The sequence below is a fragment of the Rutidosis leptorrhynchoides genome, chromosome 2 (assembly GCF_046630445.1).
Source record: "Rutidosis leptorrhynchoides isolate AG116_Rl617_1_P2 chromosome 2, CSIRO_AGI_Rlap_v1, whole genome shotgun sequence".
Taxonomy (NCBI): Eukaryota; Viridiplantae; Streptophyta; class Magnoliopsida; order Asterales; family Asteraceae; genus Rutidosis; species Rutidosis leptorrhynchoides.
In genome coordinates this window covers 122,668,061-122,679,943 of record NC_092334.1, presented here as the reverse complement: position 1 = coordinate 122,679,943, position 11,883 = coordinate 122,668,061, and the positions used below count along the sequence as shown (strand labels likewise).

The 11,883-nt window shown below is 34.0% G+C and overlaps 2 protein-coding genes across 2 annotated transcripts; one reads left to right on the top strand and one right to left on the bottom strand.

Annotated features, from left to right (window-relative positions):
* The first annotated feature begins 281 nt into the window (after nucleotides 1-281).
* On the top strand, nucleotides 282-3,535 carry LOC139891343 (uncharacterized). Its single transcript, XM_071874303.1, has 3 exons — nucleotides 282-404; nucleotides 842-1,332; nucleotides 3,114-3,535. Exons 1-3 carry the CDS (start codon nucleotides 290-292, stop codon nucleotides 3,420-3,422), a joined length of 915 nt encoding a protein of 304 aa, XP_071730404.1. The 5' UTR covers nucleotides 282-289; the 3' UTR covers nucleotides 3,423-3,535.
* Nucleotides 3,536-8,899: 5,364 nt separating this feature from the next.
* On the bottom strand, nucleotides 8,900-11,660 carry LOC139891342 (uncharacterized). The gene is made up of 6 exons (XM_071874302.1): nucleotides 11,387-11,660; nucleotides 11,225-11,280; nucleotides 11,075-11,129; nucleotides 10,594-10,674; nucleotides 10,273-10,511; nucleotides 8,900-9,085 (listed from the first exon to the last, which is right to left on the bottom strand). The coding sequence occupies exons 1-5, from the start codon at nucleotides 11,577-11,579 to the stop codon at nucleotides 10,273-10,275; spliced, it is 624 nt and encodes a 207-aa protein (XP_071730403.1). The 5' UTR covers nucleotides 11,580-11,660; the 3' UTR covers nucleotides 8,900-9,085.
* Between the last annotated feature and the right edge of the window lie 223 nt (nucleotides 11,661-11,883).

The following is an 11,883-nucleotide window of genomic DNA, read 5'->3' as shown; positions in this document are numbered from 1 at the left end:
TGAGATTTCTTAGTAAATAAATAAATAAATGAAAAGTTTGACACATAAATACGAGTAAAAGAACAGATACTCCGTAGTTCTAGTTCTAAAAGAAACGTGTGATAAAAAGAAACGTGCAATAAAAAGAAACCCTAGCAACAATTTTTTTTGTCTTTTTCCCCAAGAAATGTACTCGTAGTTCAATAAAAACAAGAATGCTACAGGAACGTTAGTCTTTCGACTATGGATTATTAAATTCGATTATCAGTTAATCATAAAGTAAAATTAAATTAAATCGAAATTGAAATCGATGGCGTTGGTTTTGAAGAAGCTTGTTTCCAGATCGTCCTCCGTTGTCGTCCCTAATTTACGGCGTTCACCAAATCATCCTCGCCATTTCATTGCTGAAGTCGGATCAATTCTCAGTACGCACTTTCTTTTTACTTTTTTTGTTATGCACATAAAAATCCAATTTTGGGTTATCTGTGAATATAAAGTCTTCATACTTATTCGACTTATATATATATATATATATATATATATATATATATATATATATATATATATATATATATATATATATATATATATATATATATATATATATATATATATATAATCATGGTTAGTGAGTCAACGCATGTTGTTCGCCCTACCAAAAATATAAACAATTATGTTCAATGTATTATTATGAGTACTTCCATCTATGATTTTTGGGGCAAAAACTCTAATTTTCATCAACTAAAGTTGCAGTTTTTGGCTTCTCATTTTTATTCAAAAACTCTTGTATAATAATCGTGTAATATGTATAATTAAATCATGTATAGCTAGCTAATTGGAAAGATTATATATTGTATTTCAGAACAAGTACCAAGGCGTATGGCATTTAGCTGCCCAACAGACATAGCTCCTGAGTTTTTTAGCTTAGCATTATACCGCGTACCTCATACGTTGCGTGTTACATCGAGGGTTACGGGTGAAGAAGCTCGTGGTCTAAGTGGCGGTGACGTGGATACAACGCTTGGTTCATCCATGAAGTTTTCACTACATTTACCTGGAATTGAAAAGATAACTGAGACACCTGAAAACGTACATGTATTCATAGATATGGGACTACATAAGAATTGGGTGGACGATGATTTGGATGTCAATGAGTTTAAGGCTACGTTGCAACACCGTGTCGGCCTCACAAACGTATTGTCGATTGAAGGGTACGTGCAGAAACTGGACATTCGGAGACACTACACTGCCGTTATTTGTTTACCACCGAATGTCAATCCCGTCCCTAATAATAATAACTTGTTGGTGCTGCCTGAAAATGGAGGGATGGTGGTTACTATACCTAAGCAGCAGGTAACATCTAGCTACTTAACTACCTAACTAGCCAGCTATTATGACATGTATGTATGGAATAGGGATGGCAAAAGACCCCAACCCGATGGGGAAATCTGAAACACTACATTTTTGGGCCGGGTTTGCGGGTCTGTGGGCTGCGTATGGGGATGGTTTCAAATTTTTATCCAGGTTCAGGTTTGGGAACGGTTTTAGGAATTCGTGTATGACTTGTTTAAATATCATTTCAATAATTATAATTATATATTATATTATAAAATATTAATTGACAAGAACAAATTTTGTTACTCATTATTCATCGCCACTTGCCCACTACAATCCTCATTTTTACTTAACAAAAACAATTTTTGTGAATATACCTGTAATTGCTAAGTAGTAATGTGTTGGTCAGTGGTCACAGAAGTCCTTTTTCCACTTAAAAGTACTAAACTGTCTTTAATGATGCATTATACAGATTCTTGTTATAATTTCAATCGAGGATATAATTGGAAAAAAATGCATAAAAAGATGGTGAAGAATAAAATTTAAGTCACTTATTTGCAACTATAACTGTAACTAGTATATGCGAACTAAAATACTCGTGGGGAAACCCGAAACCTGGTAGTTAGTAAGTAATTGGGGCCCCACCGGGTATGGGATCGGGTATGGGATCGGGTATGGGATCGAGCTTGGACTGGGATTACCTATACCCAGCCTAAACCCGGCCCGATGCCATCCCTAGTATGAAATCTCATGCCTACCCTTTATTATATTATTATTATTCTAGTAAAGATAGAGTAGTTTATTATTGGCTTTTTTGCTTGCTTACTTACAACAACAACAAAACTCAATTCCACATAAGTGGGGTATGAGAGATGTAAGATGTAGACAATCATTCCCCTATCCCAGAACAAAGAGAAGCCGTTTCTCCACCCAGAGTGACACATCTCAAGAGTAGAGAAAGTCATCCCTCTCAATGTTCGATAGATAGATTGTTTTCAAAAGGACCTCGGGCCTATAAGTAAAATAGGTAAAAAAAAAGTCTGAGTCACCATTAAAATGGTAAAATTAAAATTTAAAGGGTTTTAAAACCTGCTCAGAATTTAATTTAGGCTCTAAGCGTCAATCAAATTTTCTTGTTTACTTACTTAGCAAAAATAAATTTGTTGCAATTATTATTGAGAAATTTAGACATCCAATTGCAATTGTTAACAACCTTAGCAGCATTACGTAATTAATGTGCCTAATCATGAAACGTGTTTCCTCCTATCATTTTGTTTTGGAATCAGACGATTTACGTGTGTTCCGAGTGTCCAAAGTTGCCATTTTTTGACTCCCTTATGAACGAATCGGTATGCGAATCGGTATGGCCATATGGGTAAATAATACTCCTATGTTTTCATTTATGACCCAGTTTTTTCTTTTTCTTTTTCTTTTTCTTTTTTTTTTTTTTTTTTTTTTTTGCGAAAAAAAAATAATTTATTAAATATATAAATATTGGGTTAACTTTTATATCAAATGAGGATAAGTCTACAAAAGATTACATCTAATTGATACATTGATTGAATACGAACATCTAAAAATATTGAATATGAAAAGATTGAAGCTAATGGGAACTCAAGAAGTTGCAAGTCTGACTATTCCAATAACTTGTTGTCACGTAAATTGTAAGAACCATATCTGCTGCTGCATGTTATGTATCCTTGATGATTTATCTTGAAAGGACAGACCAAGCTTGAGAATTCTCATTAGAAAGACGATTCACAACTTGACACTATACTGTATGTACTATTTGTGGTTAGGATAAACGGTTTACTACTGTGGACTTCAAATCGGGGAATTCGGGTAGGGAGATGCACGGGCATTTGTGTTTGCCTGTTGAAGACTACGACAAGAATTTCAAAGTCTTTCTTCGAGGCCGGGTCTTGAGGATTATAGGAGATGATGGGATGGCTAGACACACTTTGGCGATGGTACCAACCCACTGTTTCAAATCTTCAGAGGTCGTAGCAATCAAAGGACGTGACGAAATCAAAGTCATATTCCCTCTTACAACAGAGGAAGTTGAACATGATATGAGAATTAAAGTTGAAGTTCCATTTGTCGTCTGATTCTTTTCTTTTATAAAGTTATAATAATAGACTAGTTTATAACCTGCGAATTCAAGAAGTTATACCTAAAATCTTTTGTCCTAAGTCTAATGTTGTAGTAAAGTATGTCAAGTCAACACTGAAAGTATTCGTTTGTAACTGATTTGGAATGTGAATCAAGTAGTTCATTATATTGTTTTAGTAATTTAATATGATGTGTTTCCTATTATAGAGATGCACTTTGGTTCATTCACCTTCACCCTTTATGTAAAAGATAGACGGTGATGAATAGTAACCCTTCGTGCTTAAATTTTTTGTACTTCATGTTGCAAATGTTGTACACACAAGCACTCCACACTAAAATTTATTCACCACTGAAAAACTCACGGGCCGAAATTGAAATTATTTTGGGGACAATTTGAAACGTCGTGGGAGTGCAAATGTTAACTTCATGAGGCCAAATGCCAAATGGTAACTTATCTATTTTTCACAAAATCCCCACTAAACCGTCTAAATTTTTGAATAAATGTGTTTTTTTATTGACATGGAATGGAATTGAATATCATTTTATAAAATAACTAAATAGTTATACAAAATTTTATACGTTTTCAAATCTCGTTTTCAATTTCAGACTCGCGTTTCCAATTAAAGTTTTCAGATTCACGAATTAAAAACGCAAGTTGAAAACGCACGTTGAAAATGCGTTTCGAAAAAGCCCTGCAAAAACGCATGTCAAAAATGCGCGTCGAAAATATGAGTTGAAATGTACGCAAAATATAAACGTAAATGTGTGAGAAAGTTTTGATTTTTCATAGATTCAATGTTGGAAAGGAATTCAAATCCATCTAACATATTGAAGGAATGACCACTACATAGAGGAAGGAATCTAAAGATTCCAAAGGATTTAATTTCTTCCAAAATATAAACGATCTAAGGAATTCAATTCCAATTCCATCAAATTCCCTTGGAATATCCTTAAACCAACGGGCCTAAATGTGTAGACATAACTACAAAAATGGTCACTGTGGTTTGTCAAAACTTGCAATTTTAGTCACTGAACTTTTTTTTTTGCATTATTAATCACTGTGGTTTCATAATATTACAAATTTAGTCACTGAACACATACGACGTTAAACACTCTCTGTTAGGTCCAAACATGTGCCAGTCACGTGAGGGGTAATTTCGTCCGATTACATTAAAATTGAGCTTTATACCTCATTTTTTCCCTCCCGTCTATTCAGTTTCACCCCCAAATCAATACTGTGTCATACCTAAATCTTTTCATCCCCAATTTAGTTTGATTAAAACCCTAATTCATATCATAAACCTTAATTGCAGCACAATGTCGTCATCGTCTACACGTGATAGATTGTACACGCTTCGAGAAACTGAGGAAGAAGACATTGGTTTGGTTTACGGTACTGATTCAACCATTTTTACAATGAAGCTTCATCATGGGGGTTATTTTACAGATCCACCTGGTAGAAAATACTTAAATGGTAAGGTAAATTATGTTGATTGTATTGATAGTGATACATTTTCAGTTAATTGTGTACTAGATATGATGGAAGACGTTGGTTACCCTGGGAAGAGTATTATTATTCTTCACTTTTTGAGACCTAATACTTGCCTTGATTACGGTTTAGAGGCATTAGGTTGTGATGAAGATGTACTGAATTTGTGCAAATACGTTAAGGAAAATAAGGAAATTTGGGTATTTGCTGAACATGGGAAAACCACTTTATACAAACCTTTTAGCCCTAGTAGAGTTGTAATAGAGGAGATAACTGATGATGAGGTTGTGCCAGTTAAACCACTCAAGTTGAAAGTTAGAAAACCAGTACAAAAGAAACTACTTTTAGACTGGATAGAGGGTGAGGGTGAACCAAGTTCTGTTAATGTGCATAATACTTGTACACAAGAGACTGCAGGGAATAATGTTAGTGATGAAGAACACATTATTGATGACATTGATGATGATGAAAGGATTATAGATGAAAATTTCCCAGAACAAGATGCTGAGGTTGACATGAGAAGTTTTAAATGCCCTTTTGAAGAGAATACAGATGAGAATACTAATGGTCAGAACACAAATGAAACTTCGTTTGATGATGAAGATATGAATGTAGTTGACAATGAAGATTTTTCTAGTGATGATGAATTAGGTGATGGTGTTAGGCATAAAAAACTTAAAGAACTAAGAAAACAACAAAATGCAAGTTGTCATTTGACCAAAACACATTTCTATGTTGGTCAAAAGTTTGCAACAAAAAAAGAAATCATCAACTATATTAATTTGCATGCTATAGAAACTAGGAGGAACTTGAAGATAAAGTATAATGACAAATTAAGAGTTAGAGCTTGTTGTGTGGGTTTGGTTAGTAAACAAGTTGCTGGGATTATTAAAGATGTGGTAGGTGAGAAAGTTAAGTCTAGGGACCCTAACGAAGAAAAGTCAAAAAAAGAATCTTTAAGTGGTACACATGTGGGTTAAAGCAAAGAAGACAAAACACAAACCACATCCCAAGACTTAAAGATTCAAGACAAGTGTTCATGGAAGATACATTGTTCTAAAGCTGGGAAAAGTGAGACTTGGCAAGTTAAGACTTTATGTGACATTCATTGTTGTCAAGAGTCTAGGGTGATTAGTCAGTGCAATTCAAAGTTTATTTCTTCAGCAATTGTTGATCAACTTCCATCAAACCCCAAACTACCTACCAAGTCTGTTCAAAATCAGTGTGAATCAAAGTTTGAGGTGGAAGTACCATACATGAAAGCCTACAGGGGTCTGAAGAAGGCACAGGCTATTATAACAGGTGATTATGAAACTCAATATAAGGATTTAAGAGATTATCTAGTTGAGTTGATGAGGTGCAATGAAGATACTACTGTTAGGGTTGAAACAGAACCCGGTGACCCAAATGCACCTACAAAGGTGTTCAAGAGGGTGTATATATGTTTAGGTCCTTTGAAACATGGGTTTAGAGCTATAGGTAGAGATATCATTGGTGTTGATGGATCTTTCATGAAAGAGCCTGCTTATGGTGAGATTCTAACTGCTGTTGGTCTAGATGCAAACAATGGGATATACCCTGTTGCTTATGCACTTGTAGAAAATGAAAATTATGGTTCATGGTGTTGGTTTTTGGATTTGCTTGGCCAAGACTTGCAAATAGGGGCAATGTCAAACTTTACCTTTATAAGTGATAGACAAAAGGGGTTAATTGAAGCAATTAAGAAGCATTTTCCAGTGGCTGAACATAGGTATTGCCTAAGACATCTTCAGCAAAACATGAGAGAAAGATGGAGTGGCACTGCTTATAAAAATCATCTTTGGAACTGTGCTACTGCCTTAACAGTGCCAGAATTCAATGAAGCAATGCAAAAGTTGAAAAGTTTCAGTGAACCATGTTATGTGTGGTTATCTAAAGTGCCTCCCAAACATTGGGCAAGAAGTCACTTCACAGGTAATGTTTCTTCTTTTGAACTTGTATATTTATTGTTGTATGTATCATAATTTGAACAAATATCATTGTTGTATGTAGGTAGAGCGAAATCTGACATTTTGCTCAACAATATATGTGAAGTGTTTAATAGATGGTTAGTGGATGCTAGAGACAAACCTATCATTACCATGCTAGAGTATATTAGGGAATATTGCATGAAAAGAATTGTGAATGTGAAGAATGTCATTGCTAAGTGTGAAGGTCCACTATCTTTGACTGCAACAAAGATGTTTGATAAGATTAAAAAGGATGCATCTAAATATAAAGTTCTATGGAATGGTGGCAATAAGTATCAGGTAAATAATGCATATGGTGATCAGTGTGTTGTTGATGTTGCATTAAGGACTTGTGGGTGTAAGAGATGGCAGTTAACGGGTATGGCATGTAAGCATGCTGTTGCAACTTTTTGGAACATGGAAAAACATAATCAAGATGTTGGGGTGCCTGAGGTATGGGTGGATCCTGTGTATTGGTTGGAAACTTGGGTTAATACATATAATCATGTAATCAATCCAGTGAATGGGAGATCCAAGTGGGTGAAATCCACTGAAACTACAACTTTAACTGCACCAATTAGGAGACCAAAAAGTGGTAGACCAAAGAAAAATAGGAGAAAGGAAATGGAAGAGAGACAAAGTCTTAGTCAAGGTGGGAAACTAACAAGAGCAGGGAAGAGTTTGACCTGTGGCAAGTGTAAAAAGTATGGGCATAATCGTAGAACCTGTGATTTAAAAGATGGTGCAAGTTCAACCAAGCCTGCTAAAAAAAAGACAAAGGATGGTGCAAGTTCAAGCAAGTCTGCTAAAAGAAAGAATACTGATGGTGCAAGCAAGGCTAACAAAAGAAAGAAGGTTGATTGTGAGGCTGGAAGCACTTAGTTGTTTAATGTCTTTTTTAATTGTATTTTGAACTAGATATGTTTGTAATGGTAGGCTGGAAGCACTTGGTTGTTTAATGTCTTCTTTAATTGTCTTTTGAACTATATATGTTTGTAATGGTTATGGTTATGTTTTGGTTGTAACTGTCTTTTGAACTTGTAGTTTTGAACTTGTTATGGTTATGTAGTGTCTTTTGACCTTGTTATGGATATGTTTCAGTTTTTATGGTTTGTAATGTTTATGGTTTGTAACTTGGTCATTTGCAGTAATATTTACCATTTGGTCATTCAGAAACACAAAGCTTGGAATTTGCAGTGAACATTACAACATTTGTTTACTCAATCTAAAAGCTTCAAATTCCATTAACACAGATACAACCAAATTACAACCAAAATACAAGCTGAATTCGTTTACATTACAAGCTAAAACTAGGATTTAACAAATTCATAGATTACAAATACAACCAATATAAAAATCAACAACATCTTGTTCCTCCATGCGCTGTATTCAGCATTCCTCAGTTCTGGTTCAAAATCAAATCGAGGCATTGGTGGATCATACCATAAAAAGAACCCGCAGTCGTAATACTGAAACAAAACAAAAAAAAAAAAAAAAAAAAAAAAAAAAAAAAAAAAAAAACACTGAATTCAATTTTAAACCGTAAATTGAAAAAAAAAAGTTGAAGAATTTATTACCTTGTTTGCACAGGTGAAGAATCGACGATTAGGATTGCGTGATGTATTTGAAATTCGCATAATAGCACGAAGCCCACAATTGCACTGAACCATTGCGTCGATTGACTTCAATTGGATTGAAATTAGCTGTGAAATTAGGGTTTGAGTGAAATTGGGGTTAACCGAACGAGTGATAAAGGGGAAGGGAAAAAACGGGCTTTATATAACCCTAGAATTAATGTAATCGGACGAAATTACCCCTCACGTGACTGGCACATGTTTGGACCTAACAGAGAGTGTTTAACGCCGTATGTGTTCAGTGACTAAATTTGTAATATTATGAAACCACAGTGATTAATAATGCAAAAAAAAAAGTTCAGTGACTAAAATTGCAAGTTTTGACAAACCACAGTGACCATTTTTGTAGTTAAATCAAATGTGTAGCACAAGTCAGGTTGTAATTCTTTACCAGGTAAAAGTAAAGATAGAAGATGTTTATTACACTAAATCTTACAAATAATTCATAACATACATTCTTAGTGAACTGTTAACCAACTAAAAAAAAAAAAAGATTCTTCAACGGAAAAGATGCAGAATATGTACTGCAATAGACCATTCATGGTGTCCTGCATGAAACAACAACAGATAATATCAGATAAGTATAAAATAAAAAAATAAAAAAAAATGAAAATTACCAGATATATGCATGCAGTAGGAAGCAATGAGCATAAAAGAAATCATTTGTCAGGTTTGACCACTTCAAAACGGGTAAATAAATAAGGTTTTTTCCAGGCTAAGGGGAGTAATTTTGACCCACTTCATAACCAACAAGCAAAACTATATCGTAACTAGGTAATAATAAATATAACACAACAGTTTTATAGAAAAATGCACATGTATAAGAGTTTATGGCAGAGGTTAAAGCTCCAACCCAGTTACTAATAAGTGGATCAGTTTGGGTTATAATTTAGCTCAACGGGTCAAATATAAACCAGTTTAAATGGGTGTAAGAATTATGAAATGCTTCACTTAGTTTTAAGAGAGAAAAATCTAGAGTATAACCTTAGTTGTAAATATTAATGACGTTCAGTAATATCAAAACCATCTAAATATGCTTCATGATGTTGTACATTACAACACCATCAAGCATATTTAGTAGTGGATGGATAAAAATAATGGTATACAAATTAAGTCCCGTTTATAAAAGCCCATAAGCACTTTTTAACTAGTGTTTGGGTATGAAGTATGATGCTTATTGCATTTGAAGATGCAATAACGATAGGAGGCCCCCAAACATCACCCAATACTGCAGCCTTTATAAAATCTAGCCACATTTTATTTAGAAATTAAAAAACAAATAAAAAATTGGGAAATCTATCATACTTGCAAAATGCATCACCGGTGAACTTACTTAAAGTTGGTGTACTTGACATAACTATAGATGCAAACTAGAGCTGGCAATTTTGACTCGCTAATTTATGGGTCAGTTCAGGTTATGTTATATATCTCTAAGGGGCAAATGGGTAAAATCGTAAGATTAGAACAAAATTAAACTTGAATGAAGGGAAACAGATATACAGGTCAAACAGGTGAAACAGGGCATATGTCACCCAAAATCTAATTTCTATGCATAGAACCTGGTTTTCATACAGATGGGTTTTATTTAAACCTGTATGACAAGCATATTGTTTTATTTGTGAAAAAAGTGGGGCTTTTTTTGGACAATTAGTGTATCAAACAGGGCAAAAGTCACCCAAAAAAAATGTAAGAAGTTAAAACACAAGTGTAATACGTATTAAAACAATAATGATACCTAAGAATCAGCTACCATATCATCTGAATCTGAATCTTGAGGCTTTAAAGGCCCCTTGATGGAACTTTTATTATCACCAAGAAGATCACGAGTTGCTTTTTCAAGAAACTCTTGAGCAGCAGTCTTCACAGATTTTTTAGTGGAACCAAGATACTTTCTTTTTTTGGTAACGTTTCCCTCTGAACGCTCGTGATTTACCGTCTCCCGTTTACTAATTTCCCTCATGTTCTTCCTTTGATCTATCGATAATAATCCACTAAAACTATTAAACAAAAAAAACAGTATACTAGGTTATAAATGACAATGTTACAAGTTACTTACCAGGGGTAAGATCATGCAACGAATGCTCGATGAAACGGGTCGCTGCCTGGTAGTTTAGAGTCGTTGAAGGTCGAAGTGGTTCTGCATTTTGTCATTTGAAATATAGACATACAGGGCAAATATATGTAATCAGCTTTTAGTATTTTGATAACCTACTTAAGCTTATCTTTATCTAATCATTTAGGAATTAGGGGTCGAATAATAAGTTTACATCCATCAATAATAAGAATTAGCTAAATGTGGGACATTTCAAAAGGTTATAATGCAGACACAAATGTCCATAAACCACAATTTTAAGTCGTTCGTTATGATCCAAATGTGATAAAATCTCTTCAAATAAGCATCAATACATACATGGATTCCATTTTGAATCCACATAACACCAAAAGTTTCTAACTTTATTATTTTATGAGACTTCAAAATCCATTTTTTAACATACAAAAGCTCATTAAAATTAATAATAATAAGAAAGAAAACTTACCACTGCTCAAATTTATACACCTATCCAGCTTCTCCTGATATAACTTCAATCTATCCTATATATTACCCAAAAATTTCATCAAGTTCCCAAATAATAATTATAATTATAATTATTATGAAAAAAATTAACAATTAGAAACAAAAACCCTACAAGTTCTGATCTGACAGGATGGTCATCTGGGTCAACACCATTACAACGCAGCTTCACTTTCAATTCAAACAAAATAGAATTGAACAATAATTAAAATTAAAATTAAAAATCAGAGTAATACTGAAAACTCAAATTGATAGAGAAATTGAGATAGATAGATACATGTGAAGAGTGTAGTTGTGGCTTTAGCAAGCAAGAGTAGAGATTGAGCACGTTGAATAGGGTCCAATTCAGAGATGACATCAGCTTCACTGCAAAGTGGTAAAAAGTGTTGAAATTGAGATGTAAATTCAGTAAAATTGTTTGATGTTCGATTCAATGATTCCATAACTGATTCTGGAATCACACTTGCCATCTTCTTGTTTGATTTTCAATTGCAAATTGCAAAATCTCAAAGTGTAGCCGCTAAATTGAGGTGACGAAGTGCACAGGGGTTTTGTCCAGCTTTCAATTTAGGTATTTTCGGATTGCGGCTAATAAGTAACGAGTATCTTTTTCTTTTCTTTTTTCTTTTTCATTTTTTAATTTTTCATTTTAATTTTTTTTCTTGATACAAGACCATTTCCAACCCTATTAGCCAAAGTCGCGGCCTTTGAGCTTTTCATAATTGACACTGTCGCCAATTCCATTAAATCCTTCATCTTGCGAACACTTGGCAT